At 38.2% G+C, this 24,652-nt stretch overlaps 1 protein-coding gene across 1 annotated transcript; it reads right to left on the bottom strand.

Annotated features, from left to right (window-relative positions):
• Positions 1 to 6,216: 6,216 nt before the first annotated feature.
• Positions 6,217 to 7,440, bottom strand: LOC117342127. The gene is made up of 2 exons (XM_033904140.1): positions 7,131 to 7,440; positions 6,217 to 6,680 (listed from the first exon to the last, which is right to left on the bottom strand). The coding sequence occupies exons 1-2, from the start codon at positions 7,438 to 7,440 to the stop codon at positions 6,217 to 6,219; spliced, it is 774 nt and encodes a 257-aa protein (XP_033760031.1).
• Between the last annotated feature and the right edge of the window lie 17,212 nt (positions 7,441 to 24,652).

Here is a 24,652-nt window from a genome sequence, read left to right as displayed (position 1 = left end):
TTAACCAAATTCATTGAAATTTAGCAGAAAGTTTCTATGGCTAAAGGTCAACCAACATTGTGAATTATATGGTCCCCATCCCACAGGGGCCTGAGGAGAGGGGCCAAAAATGGTCAAATTGACTAAAATTTCAAAAATCTTCATTCTTATTTGGTTAACATTATCAACATGGGATGGCAGTGTGATGGTATGCACATGTTGGCCCTGACTGACCCTCAGGGGCTGATAGGCGTCGGATTGACTGAAATTTCAAAAATCTTCTCAAGACCCATATAAGGAAGATTCAAATACTCTTCATAGATGGAAGGGTCTTAAGGTGCTTTACTTAAATTGTGAATTTCATGACCCTGGGGTTACACGTTTGCCCCTGGAGAGGGGGTAAACTTTACTTTAGTTTACATAGGGAAATCACATTTTTGACTATCACTTGTTTGATTTCTATTGGAATTCATTCTAACTTTGTTAACATTATCAGCATTGGATGACAGCTTAATGATATGCACACGTTGGCCCTGACTGACCCCTTGGACTGATGAATGGGGCCAAAAAGGGTCAATTAAATTAACTGAAATAATTCAAATCTCCGGTAACAGTTAAAGCCCATGGGCCTCTTGTTATATTTTGTTTCAGTAATTTAACAAGCAGATCGGGTACATGTATTTACAACATCAAAACATCTCCAATTATCTGAGATGATTGAAATAAAGCCTAAATATCTAATAGATATGAAAGTATCGCTAAATTGTGATGTAAAAATGTTTTAAATTCAAATTATATTCAAAGCATACAGATGTATCATTTTAAAGGTTGTCATTAAAATCATATTCATGTCATTAAAATCCTATTTATTTCATTAAAATCATAATATACATCATTAAAATCCTATTTATTTCATTGAAATCATATATACATCATTAAAATCCTATTTATGTCAGTAAAATCGTATTTACGTCATTTAAGTCATATTTCTGTTATTTTGTTTAAAACATATGTCCTGCTTATACTTTATCCCAGATATCAAATGTTATTTAACTATATTGAAACTATTGAAATAATTTTAAACCTAGAAAGCCATGTGAATCTTTGTGAGAGGAATATAAATAGAACATAATATTGTTAAAAATAGAAAAGGTTTTTTTTGTTACTTAAAAGTATGAATTAATTTTATATAATAGATAGTCTGTTAAAAAAACGGAAAATTTCATTTGCTTTAGGTGGATCAGTTTTATCAGTTTAATATGTTTAAAATTAGATAAAAAAATGTGGTAGAGAAAATGAGTTTGTATTTTGTCTTCTTTAAAGAAATGACTGTATTAAGACATACTGTTTTTATATTGGATTATTTTCAAAAACCATTCTTCAAAAATGTATCAGATTAATATTGAGAAAAAAACAAACTTCTCGATGTACATTAAAGGCCTAATGTTTACTATGTATACCTTAGATAATATGCATTCTAATTACTTGTTAACAGATTTATGAGCTGTAAATTTTAGAAGTATAAAATTGGCAGGATCAAGCCATAGTTCTGTGATAGCCTACATGCCTCCACTACGGGAGTTGCTTCCACTGTATGTGTGTGAGTGTGTAACTCGAGAGGGGGTACAACAAACCATGTGTTACACTAGTGTGGGCCCACTATACACACCCCACCAAAAAACATCCCCCATCATAGCTCTGTGGCTTACTTACAATGGTGGTGCCTGTCAGTTCCTGATTTACGTGTACCCCCACAGCAGGGTCCCAACGACAGTCTCTGTGTTGTAACTTCATTGTTGAAAACTGGATAGTTTTACATGAATGGATGTGTATCGGACATGCTGCTGAATATATCCTAATTTAACAGGTAAGTGTTGTTTTGCTGTAGAATGTACAGATAGGCTGTGAGGTAGGGAGGAGTGGTAAACACATTAGGGTAGGGGGTCACAATGAACAGCTGATTGTCTAAACTTCACTCAATCTAGGGTACAGATCACAGTGGTAGGAAGTGTGGGGAATCGTAGGGTTTTTTGGAGATCACTGTAATGGAAGTCAGGATTGCACAGGGAACAGGAGGGGGTCAATAGGGGGTTAGGGTCAATGCAGTGGGGTTCATGAGGGTATATAGCGGTTAGGGTTTAGGAGGGTATATGGGGATACGGGTCGATGCAGTGGGAGTTCACGAGGGTATATGGGGATACGGGTCGACGCAGTGGGGTTCATGAGGATATATAGGGGTTATGATCAATGCAGTAGGGTTCATGAGGATATATAGGGGCTAGGGTCAATACAGTAGGGGTTAAGGAGGGTATATCGGGGTTAGGGTCAATGCAGTGGGTTCAGGAGGGTATATAGGGATTAGGGTCAATGCAGTTGGGTTCAGGAGGGTATATGGGGATTAGGGTCAATGAAGTGGGGTTTAGGAGGGTATATAGGGGCTAGGGTAAATGCAGTTGGGTTCAGGAGGGTATATCGGGGTTAGGGTCAATGCAGTTGGGTTCAGGAGGGTATATAGGGATTAGGGTCAATGCAGTTGGGTTCAGGAGGGTATATGGGGATTAGGGTTAATGAAGTGGGGTTTAGGAGGGTATATGGGGATTAGGGTGAATGCAGAAGGATTCAGGAGGGAATATGGGGCTAGGGTGAATGCAGTGGAGTTAAGGAGGGTATATGGGTGTTAGGGTGAATACAGTGGGGTTTAGGAGGGTATATGGGGTTAGGGTGAATGTAGTGGGGGGTTTAGGAGGGTACATGGGGGTTAGGGTCAATGCAGTGGGGTTCAGAAGGGTATATGGGGGTTAGGGTGAATGCAGTGGGGTATAGGAGGGTATATGGGGTTAGGTTGAATGCAGTTGGTTTCAGGAGGGTATATAGGGGTTAGGGTCAATGCAGAAGGATTCAGGGGGGTATATAGGGGTTAGGGTCAATGCAGTTGGGCTCAGGAGGGTATATGGGGTTAGGGTGAATGCAATTGGGTTTAGGAGGGTATATGGTTGTTAGGGTGAATGCAGTGGGGTTTATGAGGGTATATGGTGGTTAGGGTCAATACAGGCGGGTTTAGGAGGCTACATAGGTGTAAGAGATTGATGCAATGGGGTTTAGGTAGATGCAATGGGGTAAGAGTTTGGTGCAGTAGGGTTTATGTGGGTAAATGAGGGTTTGAGTTTGATCAGTTGGGTTTAGTTGGGTACATGAGGGTTTGAGTTTGGTCAGTTGGGTTTAGTTGGGTACATGAGGGTTTGAGTTTGGTCTGTTGGGTTTAGTTGGATACAGAGTGTGTAAATTAGGTTAAAATAGGTAAATAATGCTAAGGGATTAAGCTGTGCTGAGTAGGTGAAAAGGGATAGGGACGGGCACAAAGGGTTTTAAAGGAATTCAAAGATAGTGAGTGAGGAGGGCTGAGGATTGCAAAATGCGAGTAAGGTTCACACAAGAAGTGATGTGTTATTTTACTGAATGAGTTTGTACTTGGCTGTAACAGAGAAGGATGGAGTGTGTTATATATACATGTGTGTATAAGCCAGGTGGGTGAACAGGTACAATAACACTATTAATACATACTACATGGTGTATGTATTGTGACACGAACTCTGGTCTATTTGATTATCATATATTGTACTGACAGTTTAGGGCCATGTATATTTGACAGCATTTTGTTGAGTAAATGTGACATGATAGATGACAAAATGAAATATGTCATCAGCTGGATTAGAGAGGTGGGGGACCAATAGATCCCTATTGTATCAGACCCACCCCTGTACCTGTCGCTCTGACCACCACCCAACACCAACAATATACCTGTGTGGAGGAGATATCTACCTAAAAGGGTAGACTCACCACCACCCCATACTGACAGTATATACCTGTGTGGAGGAGGTATCTACCTAAAGGGGTAGATTGACCACCACCCCATACTGACAGTATATACCTGTGTGGAGGAGATATCTACCTAAAGGGGTAGATTGACCACCACCCCATACTGACAGTATATACCTGTGTGGAGGAGATATCTACCTAAAGGGGTAGACTCACCACCACCCCATACTGACAGTATATACCTGTGTGGAGGAGGTATCTACCTAAAGGGGTAGACTCACCACCACCCCATACTGACAGTATATACCTGTGTGGAGGAGGTATCTACCTAAAGGGGTAAACTGACCACCACCCCATACTGACAGTATATACCTGTGTGGAGGAGGTATCTACCTAAAGGGTTAGACTGACCACCACCCCATACTGACAGTATATACCTGTGTGGAGGAGGTATCTACCTAAAGGGGTAAACTGACCACCGCCCCATACTGACAGTATATACCTGTGTGGAGGAGGTATCTACCTAAAGGGGTAGACTGACCACCACCCCATACTGACAGTATATACCTGTGTGGAGGAGGTATCTACCTAAAGGGGTAGACTGACCACCACCCCATACTGACAGTATATACCTGTGTAGAGGAGATATCTACCTAAAGGGGTAGACTCACCACCACCCCATACTGACAGTATATACCTGTGTAGAGGAGGTATCTACCTAAAGGGTTAGACTGACCACCACCCCATACTGACAGTATATACCTGTGTGGAGGAGGTATCTACCTAAAGGGGTAGACTGACCACCAACCCATACTGACAGTATATACCTGTGTGGAGGAGGTATCTACCTAAAGGGGTAGACTGACCACCGCCCCATACTGACAGTATATACCTGTGTGGAGGAGGTATCTACCTAAAAGGGTAGATTGACCACCGCCCCATACTGACAGTATATACCTGTGTGGAGGAGATATCTACCTAAAGGGTAGACTCACCACCACCCCATACTGACAGTATATACCTGTGTGGAGGAGGTATCTACCTAAAGGGTTAGACTGACCACCACCCTATACTGACAGTATATACCTGTGTGGAGGAGGTATCTACCTAAAAGGGTAGATTGACCACTGCCCCATACTGACAGTATATACCTGTGTGGAGGAGGTATCTACCTAAAGGGTAAGACTGACCACCGCCCCATACTGACAGTATATACCTGTGTGGAGGAGATATCTACCTAAAGGGTAAGACTGACCACCGCCCCATACTGACAGTATATACCTGTGTGGAGGAGGTATCTACCTAAAAGGGTAGACTCACCACCACCCCATACTGACAGTATATACCTGTGTGGAGGAGGTATCTACCTAAAGGGGTAGACTGACCACTGCCCCATACTGACAATATATACCTGTGTGGAGGAGGTATCTACCTAAAGGGGTAAACTGACCACCACCCCATACTGACAGTATATACCTGTGTTGAGGAGGTATCTACCTAAAGGGGTAGATTGACCACCACCCCATACTGACAGTATATACCTGTGTGGAGGAGATATCTACCTAAAGGGTTAGACTGACCACCACCCCATACTGACAGTATATACCTGTGTGGAGGAGATATCTACCTAAAAGGGTAGACTCACCACCACCCCATACTGACAGTATATACCTGTGTGGAGGAGGTATCTACCTAAAGGGGTAGATTGACCACCACCCCATACTGACAGTATATACCTGTGTGGAGGAGATATCTACCTAAAAGGGTAGACTCACCACCACCCCATACTGACAGTATATACCTGTGTGGAGGAGATATCTACCTAAAGGGGTAGATTGACCACCACCCCATACTGACAGTATATACCTGTGTGGAGGAGGTATCTACCTAAAGGGTTAGACTGACCACCGCCCCATGCTGACAGTATATACCTGTGTGGAGGAGATATCTACCTAAAAGGGTAGACTCACCACCACCCCATACTGACAGTATATACCTGTGTGGAGGAGATATCTACCTAAAAGGGTAGACTCACCACCACCCCATACTGACAGTATATACCTGTGTGGAGGAGATATCTACCTAAAGGGTTAGACTGACCACCGCCCCATGCTGACAGTATATACCTGTGTGGAGGAGGTATCTACCTGAAGGGATAGACTCTGGCTAAATACCAGTAACCCTTACTTCATTGTTATCATCTATCTTTCTTTTTGCCATAAGTTTTTTGAAACAATTTTTACTATTTAAGCATTTTGGTTTATCTTTATGAATAATTTTATTTTCATTGTTTTATCATATCATATATTTCTACTTGTATTAACATAGAAAATTGCTTGAAATGATACAGTAAGCTAATTGAAAGCTCTAAGAAATGTGCATGAGTTTATCAACTTGTGTTTTTTGACTTCCTGTGAGACCTTATACATTGCTATTTCCTGTGAGAGCTAGTACACTGTGACTTCCTGTGAGAGTTGGTAGAATGCGACTTCCTGTGAGAGCTGGTACACTGTGACTTCCTTTGAGATTTGGTAGAATGTAACTTGCTGTGAGAGCTGGTAAAAGCTGTGACTTCCTGTGAGAGCTCGTATGCTGTGACTTCCTGTGAGAGCTAGTACAATGTGACTTCCTGTGAGAGCTAGTACACTGTGACTTCCTGTGAGAGCTGGCAGAATGTGACTTCCTGTGAGAGCTAGTAAAAGCTGTGACTTCCTGTGAGAGCTGGTACAAGCTGTGACTTCCTGTGAGAGCTAGTACACTGTGACTTCCTGTGAGAGCTGGTACACTGTGACTTCCTGTGAGAGCTAGTAAACTGTGACTTCCTGTGAGAGCTGGTACACTGTGACTTCCTGTGAGAGCTAGTACACTGTGCCTTCCTGTGAGAGCTGGTAGAATGTGACTTCATGTGAGAGCTAGTAAAAGCTGTGACTTCCTGTGAGAGCTGGTACAAGCTGTGACTTCCTGTGAGAGCTAGTACAAGCTATGACTTCCTGTGAGAACTAGTACAAGCTATGACTTCCTGTGAGAACTAGTACAAGCTATGACTTCCTGTGAGAACTAGTACAAGCTATGACTTCCTGTGAGAGCTAGTACAAGCTATGACTCCCCGTGAGAACTTGTACAATGAGACTTCCTGTGAGAGCTAGTACACTGAGATAGTCATGTGAGAGCCAATAGGCTGTGGTTTCTTCTGATATTTAGAACACTCACTTTTTGTGATTGAAAGCAATAGTGCACCCTGACTTCCTGTGAGAACTGACTGGTATAGCTGAGTTTCTGTCAGAGTTATAATACCTATACATTATGACCTCCTATGAGAGCTAGTTAATATTGACTTCCTATGAGAGCTACATGTGGTAGTACAATGTGACTTCCTGTGAGAGCTAGTACACTGTGACTTCCTGTGAGAGCTGGTACACTGTGACTTCCTTCTAGAGCTGGTACACTGTGACTTCCTGTGAGAGCTAGTACACTGTGACTTCCTGTGAGAGCTAGTACACTGTGACTTCCTGTGAGAGCTGGTACACTGTGACTTCCTGTGAGAGCTGGTACACTGTGACTTCCTGTGAGAACTAGTACAAGCAGTAACTTCCTGATAGAGCTAGTACACTGTGACTTCCTGTGAAAGCTGGTACACTGTGACATCCTGCAAGATCTGGTACACTGTGACTTCCTGTGAGAGCTAGTAAACTGTGACTTCCTGTGAGAGCTGGTACACTGTGACTTCCTGTGAGAGCTGGTACACTGTGACTTCCTTCGAGAGCTGGTACACTGTGACTTCCTGTAAGAGCTGGTACACTGTGACTTCCTGTGAGAGCTAGTACAAGCAGTAACTTCCTGTGAGAGCTAGTACACTGTGACTTCCTGTGAGAGCTGGTACACTGTGACTTCCTGTAAGAGCTGGTACTCTGTGACTTCCTGTGAGAGCTAGTATAAGCAGTAAATTCCTGTGAGAGCTAGTACACTGTGACTTCCTGTGAAAGCTGGTACACTGTGACTTCCTGTGAGAGCTAGTACGCTGTGACTTCCTGCGAGAGCTGGTACACTGTGACTTCCTGTGAGAGCTAGTAAACTGTGACTTCCTGTGAGAGCTGGTACACTGTGACTTCCTTCTAGAGCTGGTACACTGTGACTTCCTGTGAGAGCTAGTACACTGTGACTTCCTGTGAGAGCTAGTACACTGTGACTTCCTGTGAGAGCTGGTACACTGTGACTTCCTGTGAGAGCTGGTACACTGTGACTTCCTGTGAGAGCTGGTACACTGTGACGTCTTGTGAGAACTAGTACAAGCAGTAACTTCCTGATAGAGCTAGTACACTGTGACTTCCTGTGAAAACTGGTACACTGTGACATCCTGCGAGATCTGGTACACTGACTTCCTGTGAGAGCTAGTAAACTGTGACTTCCTGTGAGAGCTGGTACACTGTGACTTCCTGTGAGAGCTGGTACACTGTGACTTCCTTCGAGAGCTGGTACACTGTGACTTCCTGTAAGAGCTGGTACACTGTGACTTCCTGTGAGAGCTAGTACAAGCAGTAACTTCCTGTGAGAGCTAGTACACTGACTTCCTGTGAGAGCTGGTACACTGTGACTTCCTGTAAGAGCTGGTACTCTGTGACTTCCTGTGAGAGCTAGTATAAGCAGTAAATTCCTGTGAGAGCTAGTACACTGTGACTTCCTGTGAAAGCTTGTACACTGTGACTTCCTGTGAGAGCTAGTACGCTGTGACTTCCTCCGAGAGCTGGTACACTGTGACTTCCTGTGAGAGCTAGTACAAGCAGTAACTTCCTGTGAGAGCTAGTACACTGTGACTTCCTGTGAAAGCTGGTACACTCTGACTTCCTGTGAGAGCTAGTACGCTGTGACTTCCTGCGAGAGCTGGTACACTGTGACTTCCTGTGAGAGCTAGTAAACTGTGACTTCCTGTGAGAGCTGGTACACTGTGACTTCCTGTGAGAGCTAGTACACTGTGCCTTCCTGTAAGAGCTGGTACACTGTGACTTCCTGTGAGAGCTAGTACGCTGTGACTTCCTGTGAGAGCTAGTACAAGCTGTGACTTCCTGTGAGAGCTAGTACGCTGTGACTTCCTGTGAGAGCGAGTACAAGCTTTGACTTCTGGTGTGAGCTTGTAGACTTTGTACTTCCTGGGAGAGCTTGTAGACCTTTTACTTCCTGTGCGAGCTTGTAGACTTTGTACTGCCTGTGCGAGCTTGTAGACTTTGTACTTCCTGTGAGAGCTTGTAGACTTTATACTTCCTGTGCGAGCTTGTAGACTATATACTTCCTGTGCGAGCTTGTAGACTAGATACTTCCTGTGCGAGCTTGTAGACTTGTACTTCCTGTGCGAGCTGTGTTGTTGGGGAGTTATGTGGTAGAGCAGCTATAATGGTTGATCTCTGACTGTTAATGGAGAGTTTAGCAGCGTGGTGTTGCACACCTCAGAGTAAAACCTCCGTAGTATAAATCTGTGCCAGATATCACATCAGAGAGCAGAGGCCCCATTTAGGAAGGGTGCAGCTTTCTGATTCAATATACACCATAATTTGTAAGTGAATAGACAGATGGTTGAAAAATGAAGACATCATATTCAGTTTCAATTAAACAGCAAGATTGAAATAGGCATCATGTTTTCTGCTATGGGTAGAATCTGGGCAGAAGAGAGATATAAGTATGTCTAGGAGAGCTAAAGGGATCAGATGGATAGTACTTATTTGGATGATCTTAAACTCATCAAAGTTGTACAAGACTAGTTTTCTGTATTGTACACGCTTGACATAATAACTCCACCCCTTACCATTTGCACTTAACTTCTCTAACCAACTTAACTTCTCTGACCATTTGCGCTTAACTTCTCTAACCAACTTAACTTCTCTAACCAACTTAACTTCTCTGACCATTTGAGCTTTACTTCTCTAACCAATTGAGCTTCACTTCTTTAACCAGCTTAACTCCTCAAACCAACTTAACTCCTCTAACCAATTTAACTCCTCTAACCAGCTAAACTTATCTAACCAGCTTTAAACTCCTCTAACCAGCTAAACTTATCTAACCAGCTAAACTTATCTAACCAGCTTAGCTTCTGTAACTATTTGAGTGACTTCACCACCTGTGTTCAGCCCAGTCCAGATCTTACTTATATCTTCAATATAAATATTATACATTGAAAATGTACTGTACTGTAAATCACTTATATTTCGCTCGGAATTAATCTTCACGTTAATAAATGAGGAGGGTCAATCGCGATTTCAAATCCTTCATGATTATTTGTATGAAAATTACATCTTTGGATTGTTGTGAAGCTATCGATAAACATAACACAGGAGTCTTGCAGAGGCTATGACTCAAATCGCTCTTCATTCGTGCAATAAAAAAAATTGGGTTTTGAAGGTGGAGGAAAGCTGGAGTACCCGGAGAAAAACCACTGGCTTACGGTCAGTACCTGGCAACTGCCCCACGTAGGTTTCGAACTCGTAGCCCAGAGGTGGAGGGCTAGTGATAAAGTGTCGGGACACCTTAACCACTCGGCCACTGCGGCCCCATTACAGTAAAGATATATAGATTACGTGTTATGGTGTTGTATAACACTAGACAGTGTTCTTCAGCAAAATGTGACAGTAAAACATATCATTTAAGTAAATAACTAAGACAGTATATTGATTGACAAGACAGGTTTATTAAGTTCCTAATACATGTGTGTGGCATATGTGTGTGGCATGTTTTTGATGTGCGTTGAAGGACTGTAACATATCTATTGTTCGTAGGTCATTGTGTTAGTCCTGTTTGTTGTGGTAGGTATGGTTCTTCATTCATTGTTCACACCAGGTTTAAAGTCACAATGAATTGATCTAGATTGAAATCCTCTGCCCTCTGACAATGGTGGTACAACTATACATGCTTACAAACCGAGGGATCACATTATGTAATGTATAACATATCTCTTGTCATTCAGGTCAAAGTAAAGACAACTTTATGATCATTTATGTATAACAAAAAAAAAAAAATCCTATCTGGAATAATCATGACAGTTAAGTCTTTCACATAATTTACAGTTTTAGTCTTAATTTCACATTTTGAGGTTATTTGAACCATTTTTGGGACACTTTTTACCGTTTCTGTAAACAATTACTAATCATTTATGCCATGTTTAAACTCATAAGTCCTCGATGTAATAAAGATCATTTAAATGTCACATTGTTAGTTAGGCAATGTATCTAATGTTAATTAAGTCTGGAATTTAATAAACAATTTATATTGCCACCTTGGTTAATTACAACTGATAAAGAATATGGTCAGGAGTAATACTTGTTATGCTATCGCGATAGAATGAAATTAAAATGTCAGAAAACGAAAATTACCAATTTGTCAGCTGTAATAACTCTGAGATTATACAAAGAACTTGTCTTTTCATAAAACAGTCCTTAGACCTGAGGAGAGTGGGCCTAAATATAATCTAATACTCTGCTTACATTGTTAAACCATTATTTACGATTGTATATGTATTGTCATCAATTAACTTATGTTATTAGAACTATACAATAAACATTTCCTGGCAATATAATGACTATTTACTTCCCTTTTAAGTCCCATTTGCAGATTTCTGACCAGTTTAAAACACAAATATTATATGCACACAATAGATTGCAAATATCAAAATGGTAACACAAATGTTATAATAGACATACAATAAATTTAAAGGATTTTAAATCCTAACAAAAATATTACATAAAACATGAATTCAGAATATTATAAACAGTAACACAAATATAAACGTTAAATTAATTAATGGCATACACATTAAGATATTTTACAAAATTTACATGTTCAATAAATTAGGATAAAATAATAATGTATCTGACAAACATAGTAGTATAATAGGAAAATGACATGAACGATAAAATCTTACATAACAAATCAAGGCTATAAAAACTAACACATGTACAATATGTATAAATTACTAAAATATAAAGATAACATAAATCTGAGCTGTAAAAACTTACACATTAGTAAAATATAAAAAAAAAATACTAAAATATAAATATAAAAATGTAAAATCAGTGCTATAAATACTAACACATGTGTAAAATGTAAAAAAAAAAAGAAATACTAAAATATGAATTTAAATCTGAGCTGTAAAAACTACCACAAGTGTTAAATAAAAGAAAATTAAATATAAAGATAAAACTATAAATCTGAGCTGTAAAAACTAGCACATATAAAATATAAAAACAAATTACTAAAATATGAAGATAAAATTATAAATCTGTGCTGTAAAAACTAACACTTGAGTAGAATATTAAAAAATGCTAAAATATAAAAGATAAAAATGTTGAATCAGTGTTTTAAAACTTGCCATGTGTGGTATATAAATAAAATACTGAAATATTAAGATAAAAATGTATAATCGGTGCTTAAAATCTTAACATATGTATAAGATATAGATAAATCATAACATCAATTCTTTAAAAACAAACACATGTGTAAAATATAAATAAATTACTAGAATATGAAAAATATATTGGGGCTATAAATACTAACACATGTGTAAAGTACTAAGAATAAAAAAAATAAAAACACAGAATAAAAAAAAAATAAGTAAAAACACTAAAGCAAAAAGTGAGTATTCTCAAACATGAAGATAACCAGTTGGTTAAGTGAGACGACTTGATTTAATTCCAGTCATTTTATCTTCAAATTTGAATGTTATATACAATGATATCAAGATATAGGAGAAATGATGGAATCCACATGTGGTGAGGACTGTGGTAGCTATTTACTATATTTCACCATCTGTGTATCAGACACTGCAAGTCTTTGGTGAGTAACCTGGTCATTGGCTATCTAGTCAATATCATTATTGAGGGTTTTATTCCTGTAGAGAATTAAGTATCTGTGCTGCTTGTGATGTCTGGAAGTAATTGTTGGCGTTGTTGTGGTCCATCTGGATTTTCCTATCATCTTGTTCATGAATGAAGCTAAACAGCTTTGGTTTTGATAAATATCTTGTAATCTACTAATTTGGAAATTATTGATAATTTTGTCTTAAACTTTGTGTTTGGATATGAGTCTTTGATTAAATAGAAATAATCTGATAATGAATCAAATTAATACACCACAAATAAGGAAAGTGGATGTTTAGTATATTAGAAATGATAGCTGGTTTAGTGTTTAGAGGTGTCAGCAGTTCAGTTGTGGTCTAACATTTTGCTGTACTTTAATTTGGACTTATATATATATACACTCTAGTCCCTGGCAATCTGCTTTGATTTTTGAATTTATAATTTTCACTTTAATTTCTACCCACTGTTCATTCATTCTCCAAGTATAATTCTAAACAGTCCCAGATATACAAACAATTTACATGAATTATTTGTTAAAAGCAGTCAGATATATTTTAGACTTTCCCAACAGATTTTCACCCATTAGACTAGTTTTGTGCTATCAGACACTACCGTGATGGAATCAAACAAACCATACTTCCCATAGGCTTAATTTAAAATAAGGAGCAATCCTAATTGATTCAAGAGAACTAGATATCAATGTTACTGGTATAAATAGCCCATTATATATCTGCTTCTAAAACAGGTTACAGGATTATTGGGTAACCTTACCTGGAGGTCAAAAACACTTAACTCGAAATTGAAGAGCTACATCTGGTTGAGATTTTATGAGCATGAAACAGAGCATGGTCTTTTTAAACTTGAGATAGTTAGGTGGGTCTGTAGGATAAGAGAGTTGCTTCCCTTGGTATGAATTACTGGCAGTTTGCAGGTGTTCCTGAACAGATTTCTTAAGAAGCCAATCTAAAAGTTTAAACTTTTGAGAAATTGTACTCCTGAGAATATCTTCTATGAACTAATAATTTGCATATCATATAAAGTAAATGCTTTCTTGTGTGTTTTTTTTCTGTAAAGTGACTTAAATTGTAATTTCAAACCCCATAGAGTCATATCACTATTGTTAGAAATTAATGGGCAGTGTTGTAAATCCAGATTAAATTCAAACATGATATTGTCCTGTTTTTTAGGTACTTGTGTACGAAGTAAGACCTAGGCTATTGATTATGTTACATTGTTGTATAGGAGGGGGATCTGATCTCTGTATGATAGTGGGTCTGTGGTACATATATTGTTATAGATATACACTGTAGCATATTTAGCATTCCACACAAAAACAGAAAACAAAAGAAATCAAAGCTTCTGTGTTTCTATCTATGGACTGATAGACTAAATGAGGCTATGTATCTATGGACTGACAGATCAACTAAATGAGGCTAATGTATCTATGGACTTACAGATCAACGAAATAAGGCTGATGTATCTATGGACTAAAAGATCAACTAAATAAGGCTATGTATCTATGGACTGAAAGATCAACTAAATGAGGCTGATGTATCTAAGGACTGAAAGATCAACTAAATAAGGCTAATGTATCTATGGACTGAAAGATCAACTAAATGAGGCTAATTTATCTATGGACTGAAAGATCAACTAAATAAGGCTATGTATCTATGGACTGAAAGATCAACTAAATGAGGCTGATGTATCTATGGACTGAAAGATCAACTAAATGAGGCTATGTATCTATGGACTGAAAGATCAACTAAATAAGGCTATGTATCTATGGACTGAAAGATCAACTAAATGAGGCTGATGTATCTATGGACTGAAAGATCTACTAAATGAGTCTATATATGTATCTATGGACTGAAAGATCAACTAAATTAGGCTAATGTGTTTATGGACTGAAAGATCAACTAATGACGCTAATGTGTTTATGGACTGAAAGATCAACTAATGAGGCTAATGTATCTATGGACTGAAAGATCAACTAAATTAGGCTGATGTATCTATGGACTGAAAGATCAACTAAATGAGGCTAATGTGTTTATGGACTGAAAGATCAACTAATGAGGCTAATGTATCTATGGACTGAAAGATAAACTAAATGAGGCTGATATATCTATGGACTGAAAGATAAACTAAATGAGGCTGATGTATCTATGGACTGAAAGATCAACTAAATGAGGCTGATGTATCTATGGACTGAAAGATCAACTAAATAAGGCTATGTATCTATGGACTGACAGATCAACTAAATAAGGCTAATGTATCTATGGACTGAAAGATCAACTAAATGAGGCTGATGTATCTATGGACTGAAAGATCAACTAAATGAGGCTGATGTATCTATGGACTGGTTTATTAGCTCACCTGGCCCGAAGGGCCGGTGAGCTTATGGCATGGCGCAGCGTCCGTCGTCCGTCCGTCGTCCGTCGTCCGTCCGTCAACTTTTCCTTTAAATCGCTACTAGTCCTAAACTACTCAGTGGATTTTGACCAAATTTGGTCTGAAGCATCCTTGGGTGAAGGGGAACCAATTTTGTATAAACGGTGGGTCTGGCCCCCAGGGGCCTTAGGGGCGGGGCCCAATAGGGGAAATATAGCAAATTCTTTAAAATCCTTCTTCTTCTGTAGAAATGAAGGGATTTGATTCATATTTGGTCTGAAGCATCCTTGGGTGAAGGGGAACCAATTTTGTATAAACGGTGGGTCTGGCCCCCCAGGGGTCTTAGGGGCGGGGCCCAATAGGGGAAATATAGCAAATTCTTTAAAATCCTTCTTCTTCTGTAGAAATGAAGGGATTTGATTCATATTTGGTCTGAAGCATCCTTGGGTGAAGGGGAACCAATTTTGTATAAACGGTGAGTCTGGTCCCCCAGGGGCCTTAGGGGCGGGGCCCAATAGGGGAAATATAGCAAATTCTTCAAAATCCTTCTTCTTCTGTAGAAATGAAGGGATTTGATTCATATTTGGTCTGAAGCCTCCTTGGGTGAAGGGGAACCAATTTTGTATAAACAGTGGGTCTGGCCCCCCAGGGGCCTTAGGGGCGGGGCCCGATAGGAGAAATATAGCAAATTCTTTAAAATCCTTCTTCTTCTGCAGGAATAAAAGGATTTGATCCATGTTTGTTCTGAAGCATCCTTGGGTGAAGGGGAACCAATTTTGTATAAACGGTGGGTCTAGCCTCCCAGGGACCTGAGGGGTGGGGCCCAATAGGGGAATATAGCATATTTTTTAAAATCCTTCTTCTTCTGCAGGAATAAAGGGATTTGATCCATGTTTGGTCTGAAGCATCCTTGGGTGAAGGGGAACCAATTTTGTATAAACGGTGGGTCTGGCCTCCCAGGGGCCTGGGGGATGGGGCCCAATAGGGGAATATAGCATATTCTTTAAAATCCTTCTTCTTCTGCAGGAATAAAGGGATTTGATCCATGTTTGGTCTGAAGCATCCTTGGGTGAAGGGGAACCAATTTTGTATAAACGGTGGGTCGGCCTCCCAGGGGCCTTAGGGGCGGGGCCCAATAGGGGAAATATAGCAAATTCTTTGAAATCCTTCTTCTTCCGTAGGAATAAAGGGATTTGATCCATATTTGGTCTGAAACATCCTTGCGTGAAGGGAAACCAATTTTGTATAAATGGTTGGTCTGGCCCCCAGGGGCCTTAGGGGTGGGGCCCAATAGGGGAAATAGGGTTAATCCTTTAAATCGCTACTAGTCATAAAGTTATAAATGAATTTGAACCAAATTTGGTCAGGAACATCATTGGGAGAAGGGGAACAGAGTTTGTATAAATTTTTACTCTGAATCCCCAGGGGCCTGAGGGGCGGGGCCAAATAGAGGAAATAGGGTTAATCATTTAAATCGCTACTAGTCATAAAGTTATGGATGAATTTGAACAGGAACATCCTTGGGAGAAGGGGGAACAGAGTTTGTATAAATTTTTACTCTGAACCCCCAGGGGCCTGAGGGGCGGGGCCAAATAGGGGAATAGAGATTAGTCTTTAAATTGCTACAAGTCATAAAGTTATGAATGAATTAGAACCATATTTGGTCAGGAACATCCTTGGGGGGAGGGGAACAGAGTTTGTATAAATTTTACTCTGAACACCCAGGGGCCTGAGGGGCGGAGTCTAAGAGGCCCAAGGGTCTTTCCCCAGCCTAAGGGACTTAGTTTCTTCAAACACAATTAGGTTGTAAAAATAATCCATAGGGTCTTTCAGTCCCTTAGAGAGTATGCGTATGAATAAATTGAACATGAACATTATTTTGACATTTGGTCAAATCCAACCAGGTGAGCGATACAGGCCCCATGGGCCTCTTGTTTGGTTTATTTTGTTTAACGTCCTATTAACAGCTAAGGTCATTTAAGGACGGCCTCCCGTGCATGCGACATGCATGCGTGTAGCGAGTGCGTATGTGTGTTTTGGGAGGCTGCGGTATGTTCGTGTTAAGTCTCCTTGTGATAGACCGGAACTTTTGCCGATTTATAGTGCTACCTCACTGAAGCATACTGCCGAAGACACCCAGCAGTACACCCCACCCGGTCACATTATACTGACAACGGGCGAACCAGTCGTCCCACTCCTAATATGCTGAGCGCTAAGCAGGAGCTATCTATGGACTGAAAGATCAACTAAATGAGGCTGATGTATCTATGGACTGAAAGATCAACTAAATGAGGCTAATGTATCTATGGACTGAAAGCTCAACTAAATGAGGCTAATGTATCTATGGACTGAAAGATCTACTAAATGAGGCTGATCGATGTATCTGTGGACTGATAGGTCAACTAAATGAGGCTAATGTATCTATGGACTTTTAGATCAACTAAATAAGGCTAACATATCTATGGACTTTTAGATAAACTAAATAAGGCTAACATATCGATGGACTTTTAGATAAACTAAATAAGGCTAACATATCTATGGACTTTTAGATAAACTAAATAAGGCTAACATATCTATGGACTTTTAGATAAACTAAATAAGGCTAATGTATCTATGGACTGATAGATCACCCATAAGGGACTAAATTGGCTGATTTTCTACTATATGAGCATAATTAAATTGGCTGATTTTATATAGGAATATAAGCCCTTAGATGATTTTAAGTTAAACTTAAAGTTTTGATGTGGATTGATGTATACAGGATAATTGAAATATCTACATTATTGCAGCCGTCACGCTTATCGTCAAAAATTCAGTATCCCACCCTCACAGGTGTTAATTAACTCTAACATTTCATTGGTTTCAGTGGTGTTGTTGCTCATCATTTTAATTTCATTTTAATTTCATTTTCAGAAGTGTTAAGTTCATGACTGCACTAAAGCTGGTAATGATACAAGGTTGTACATAATTCTAATACCTGTAACTACCTATATATAGTACTGCAGAGATATTTCTCAAGGTGTAAACCTACAAATTGATGGCTGTAGTGGGATGTCAAACAGAACCAAAAACAAAGGGTTTGCCCCGACTTTTAGTGTTTTATGAAGAGTATTTTGATTTTAGGTGTTGGTGTTCTGTGTGAAACACATAGCCCAACAATAACGTGAAGATTTACCAATGTCATTTCGCCTCTTCTCAAATGTTTAATAAATCCAATTGTTTCAGTCAAAATTAAAAAGACATCATTTCTTATTATGATAAACAATATCCTTCTTAGTAAGCATTAGACTAGAGGTAAAGGAAAACTGAAGAAAAAACGTCTATCTGAATATTACTGTTGATAGCTATTTTATTTGTGATTATCATCCTCAATATCAGAAGGTGAGGGTATCTTATGATACCATCATGTTTGAGGATGATAATAGCTTGATTAGGCAGTTGTAATGCATACTTTGTAATTTTGCATCCAGGAGTCTTAAAAGAAAAGTTAGGATAAGATGTTTCGATAACATTTTTTTTTTAATCTAGTGTTCGTGTACCCATTCACCTGTATTGGAAGGACAGGGTTTACTTGGTTCATATGTTCTAGATATGGATGTTTCGGGTAGAATTTACAAAAAAAAAACCTGTTCTTACTTCTTATAATGCTATTTGTTGCACATAAATAACGTTTCATAACATTTGAAAAGTGTTATAATATATACCAGGATAGAAACTTGACAGATATACATATTTTCAGACAGTGTGTGTTGTATTATCAAAGTCTCCATAATTTACTGCTAGAAAAAAATTTGAATATCAGGTTTTAAAATCTGAAAATAAAAATTTCAACAAAGAATCGTTCTGATGGTTGATGGATGAAATAGTGGATAACACCCAGATTTTCAAAGATTATTGTTTCTAGAATATTAAATTTTGAAAGATTATAATGGAATGTTCTTGCAGAAATCATAAAACATAAGGTGAATCTTAGCATTCGGTGCAGGATGGTGTCGGGGAGTTTTTCAGGTCAGTGTAACCATTAACACATATCTTAAGTTGAGCCTTGATGCCCAACATAACACTTTAAATTCCATGTAATCCCACCTACTACATCAGTATAATTAAGTTTTAAAATGCATAAAATATGTTTTTCAACATTTAGTTATTCAATGATTTAAAAAAAATGTAATTACAATTTAGTTAGAAGATCAAAATAAAAAAGTCTTTTGAAAGTTGAGCAGATAGAATTAGGAAATTTTACAAATTTTATGAAATATTTCATTGATATGGATATAAATTAAAGTATGACTGTGTGTGGTATGTAACATGAAGGTCGTTTAGTATAACTTGTTACCGTGACCACCTGATGCAGGTGTGGTGACACGCACCATTGTGCTTCGATCTCTGGCTATATGTAATCCGTCACGGTCAGATAATCCCAAACCTGATATAGACACTTGACGGATCATTAGTGTAATGATTGGCTAATTTCTGTAATCAACTGTATCCTTACCAAGTTTCCCATTAAAGTCTTGCCCACAAATGGCATTGCCCATATGTGTCATAATGAAATCTAAGGTGATCTGTTTTTCGCTATTTTGAAGAATTAAATCAAATTGTGAAAATCATGGTATAGTGAAAATAGAATTAACAGGAGAAAAAACTTTTGTGTAAAACACATCATTTGGCTCGAGATGTTTGGTAAAAACATTGCTTTTATGGTATTGAATTGTTTGGTGCAGGATTTTATTGAATTAAAAAAAGAATTTTTGTATGCTAATACCTTACCTACACCCATCTTTGTTGCCCCACAAACAAAAGATGTAAAAATAAAAACATATAAATATGAAAAATCAGAAAAAATGCTTTTGGAAAAATGTAAGTATGATGATTTTCAACACCTGATTGAACTTAGCAGACCACATTTATTGAGATATATGTTTTGATATGAAAACTAGTTGTGTCCCTTAAACAGTTGAATGTTGATATCTAAAGAATCTACAGGCTATACTGGAACCAAGCAGTTGTAATACTCAGCAATCTTTATTCCTAATTCAGTTACTGGTGGTTTGGTCAGTGACCAGGGGTAATTTCAGGCGATTAGGAACAGAATTTAGCCAGTAATTTGTGGTCATAAAGTAATGGTTAACAGACAGATGAATCGCATATTATGGTCATTTAATGGTCAGTTAACTGGTCAATCACAGCCAGGGAGAGTCTGGAAGCTCTGGCCATTCAGTGGTCAAGATGACCATTTCCTGTTTAGTGTATACAGATCAGCAGGGAAGGAGATTGATGAGAGGGGATGTTGTTTTAGTACCGCCTTAGGAATGTACCATGGTGTGGGAGGCAGCCATTACATGGAGGATTGGTCAATTCATTCTAGATAAGATGGTTTGCTAAATAGTTTCCTTATTGACATATTGACTTTCTATATGGCACCCTCCCATTCCCTTGTGAGAGTTGTCTTCTTTGAAGTTTTCAGAAAGAAAAGTGGAAGTTGAATATTTTCGAAATGAAAAAAAAATCTAGGAATTTTCTCAATAAAGTAAGCCACATAACATGTGTGTTTATTCTCCACTAAAAATGTTGGAGGTCAAAGTTCACTTACTGGATGACATGTCAGCATGCAACTTTTCAGTGTTATGAACTTTTATCATAAATATGATCAATTTGCTTCCTTTATCAAAAGGTCACTATAATGATAACCACTTGTAGCAAGTCAGAAAAACATATTTATTATTATTAAACAGAAAACTAGCAACAAAACTAACATCATTTAAATTAAAAATCCATGAACCTTTGACTCAGCCTAGTACTATATAGCTTTTCCAATTTCCGACCTGTCAGTGTTTTGGTATTTATGACCCCGTTTTTGGGACCCCCCTCCAGGGCTCACAGGTTTGCCCCTTGCACACATATCTTAGGTATGCTACAGGATATCTAATAGGTTCAGAAGTACAAACTGCTTTACAGCTTGAAAATTAGTTCTTCTGAATAAATTAATAAAACAACTACTTTATATCTTCTAACATTACAGCATGCTGTAAATCCCTACATGAGTGACTTGTTTCAGTAAAATGATTAATACCACATCATCAGGTGTTGAGTTTCATCTATAAAGTGGAAGTTTGACTGGACCCACATACCCTGCCCCTGGTTAGTGAGAATATGGGTTTTTTTTTTGCCTGTACACACAGCTTGAATATGTTCCACATGTTCTCCCTGTCCAACCTCTTACACCCCCTCCTTTCTCCCCTTCCCCACCTGCCCTTTTGCTCTTTTCCATCCGTTCTCTACAGTTTGTGTAGAAATTAGTCCATCCTACATACTGTACCACCTCCCTCAAACATTTCCTCAATCCCAATGCCCCCCCATCTCCATCCCTACCCCCATCTCCACTGAGATTGGTGATAGCAGATTGCTCTCTTCCTTCACACTTCAGAAGTTTTAGGAAATGATAACATAGAAATCCTTCTGAATGATCAGAACTTGTGTTTATATACATAAGCTGGTCAGTGCTCATATGTTTCTTTAAATAAGTGACCCCCAACAGTGGTCAAAAGTGAGTCCCTAGTTTTTCCAGTGGTAAATGTAGAGTAAGTATAAATGTTTATTATCAATAATTATTCTCATTGTGGTCAAATTTTAGGCATTAGTGACCAGTCATAATTCTCACAGTGGTCAAATTTTAGGCATTAGTGACCAGTCATAATTCTCACTGTGGTCAGGTTTTAGGTGTTAGTGACCAGTCATAATTCTCACTGGTCAGATTTTAGGTGTTAGTGACCAGTCATAATTCTCACTGTAGTCAAGTTTTAGATGTTAATAACCAGTCATATTTTTCAATGTGGTCAAATTTTAGCTGACAAATGGCCTTAACAGAAAAGTTATCCAATCAGAATTACTCTAGTTCTATTATATTACTAAATAGGACAGGCCTTCAAGGTGTCAATGATTACTACTGATATTACTACTTAGGACCAGTGGTCAAGGTGTCCAATGATTACTACTGATATTACTGCTTAGGACAGATGGTCTATGTGTCCAATGATTACTACTGATATTACTACTTAGGACAGGTGTCCAATGATTACTACTGATATTACTACTTAGGACCGGTGGTCAAGGTGTCCAATGATTACTACTGATATTACTACTTAGGACCGGTGGTCAAGGTGTCCAATGATTACTACTGATATTACTACTTAGGACAGGTGGTCTAGGTGTCCAATGATTACTACTGATATTACTATTTAGGACAGGTGTCCAATGATTACTACTGATATTACTATTTAGGACAGGTGTCCAATGATTACTACTGATATTACTATTTAGGACAGGTGGTCTATGTGTCCAATGATTACTACTGATATTACTATTTAGGACAGGTGTCCAATGATTACTACTGATATTACTATTTAGGACAGGTGGTCTATGTGTCCAATGATTACTACTGATATTACTATTTAGGACAGGTGTCCAATGATTACTACTGATATTACTATTTAGGACAGATGGTCAAGGTGTCCAATGATTACTACTGATATTACTACTTAGGACAGGTGTCCAATGATAACTACTGATATTACTATTTAGGACAGGTGTCCAATGATTACTACTGATATTACTATTTAGGACAGATGGTCAAGGTGTCCAATAATTACTACTGATATTACTATTTAGGACAGATGGCCCAGGTGTCCAATGATTATTGCTGATATCACTACATCCTAGAGTGATCTGTTGGCTAGATTTGAAATGTTCATTGATCTTGATTATGTCTGACCACAGTCACAAATACCATTGAGATCTATTGTGGTTATAACAGTTACCATAGAAATCTGTTGTAGTTATAACAGTCTGTTACCATGGAGATATGTTGTGGTTATAACGGTCAGTTACCATGGAGATATGTTGTGGTTATAACAGTCAGTTACCATGGAGATATGTTGTGGTTATAACAGTCAGTTACCATGGAGATATGTTGTGGTTAGTTACCATGGAGATATGTTGTGGTTATAACAGTCAGTTACCATGGAGATATGTTGTGGTTATAACAGTCTGTTACCATGGAGATATGTTGTGGTTATAACAGTCAGTTACCATGGAGATATGTTGTGGTTATAACAGTCAGTTACCATGGAGATATGTTGTGGTTATAACAGTCTGTTACCATGGAGATATGTTGTGGTTATAACAGTCAGTTACCATGGAGATTTGTTGTGGTTATAACAGTCTGTTACCATGGAGATATGTTGTGGTTATAACAGTCTGTTACCATGGAGATATGTTGTGGTTATAACAGTCAGTTACCATGGAGATATGTTGTGGTTATAACAGTCAGTTACCACAGCGATCTTTTGTGTTACATCAACAATTTGTATTGAGATTAGTAGCCAAGGAGTTTATAGAAAGCTAACAATCTGGTTCTGTCCAGACGTAGAAAGGAAGGTTGCTTTATGCTGGTGATTTGTTAGAATCATGGTTTCTGTAAGAGTTGGTACATGTTTTGGAGACAGTTCTGAATCTCCTGACCATATGGTATACAGAATAGGTCTGTACTCAAAGTAAAGAAATAAATCATCAAACTTAGTAATTTCAGATGATATTTCATTTACCTGGCTTCTGGAATTATCAAAGTTTCTGGTTTATTTTAGATTACTTACCAGTTACCTGTATAGAATTATGGTATGTACTAGTTACCTGTATAGAATTATGGTATGTACTAGTTACCTGTATAGAATTATGGTATGTACTAGTTGTCTGTATAGAATTATGGTATGTACTAGTTGTCTGTATAGAATTATGGTATGTACTAGTTGTCTGTATAGAATTATGGTATGTACTAGTTACCTATATAAAATTATGGTATGTACTAGTTGTCTGTATAGAATTATGGTATGTACTAGTTGTCTGTATAGAATTATGGTATGTACTAGTTGTCTGTATAGAATTATGGTATGTACTAGTTGTCTGTATAGAATTATGGTATGACGTACTAGTTGTCTGTATAGAATTATGGTATGTACTAGTTGTCTGTATAGAATTATGGTATGTACTAGTTGTCTGTATAGAATTATGGTATGTACTAGTTACCTGTATAGAATTATGGTATGTACTAGTTGTCTGTATAGAATTATGGTATGTACTAGTTGTCTGTATAGAATTATGGTATGTACTAGTTGTCTGTATAGAATTATGGTATGTACTAGTTGTCTGTATAGAATTATGGTATGTACTAGTTGATATACAGTGTGTGGTATCACCTCCTATGTCGTTTTACAAAAATAAGATCAAATATTGTACTGAGAATTTTAGCACGATTATTTTTATCAAGTCAGGGATTAAACATTTGAAATCTCATACAAGTCCTTTTTATATTCAAGGGTTCTATTTCTAATTTTTCAAAATAAGGTTATATTGAATTATACATTTCCTGATTAAGGTTAAGATCTGTTAAAATTTTGATACCCTCAGTTACACCCCTGTGGGTGTGTTTATTAAGCTTTATGTCAACCAACTTAGTGATCTACAATCAGGTATCTCCACCGAGGTCAGGACGACCCACAGCTAAAGGTCAAATATACACATCCATATTGACCTTTGACCCTTTGAGGTATTTTAATGGGTATATAACCAGTTATAAT

The sequence above is a fragment of the Pecten maximus genome, chromosome 2 (assembly GCF_902652985.1).
Source record: "Pecten maximus chromosome 2, xPecMax1.1, whole genome shotgun sequence".
In the NCBI taxonomy this organism is placed as follows: domain Eukaryota; kingdom Metazoa; phylum Mollusca; class Bivalvia; order Pectinida; family Pectinidae; genus Pecten; species Pecten maximus.
Note: the sequence above shows the minus strand (reverse complement) of the source record. Positions and strands in the feature narration are given on the sequence as shown.

What these genes read in the sequence shown, in the direction of transcription:
- LOC117342127 (XM_033904140.1), bottom strand. Translation starts at nt 7,440, where the DNA reads ATGTCACAGTGTACCAGCTTTCACAGGAAGTCACAGTGTACTAGCTCT. An exon ending in ACATGTAGCTCTCATAGGAA is followed by an intron (nt 6,681 to 7,130) that starts GTCAATATTAAC and finishes ACATTCTACCAG; the next exon opens with CTCTCACAGGAAGGCACAGT.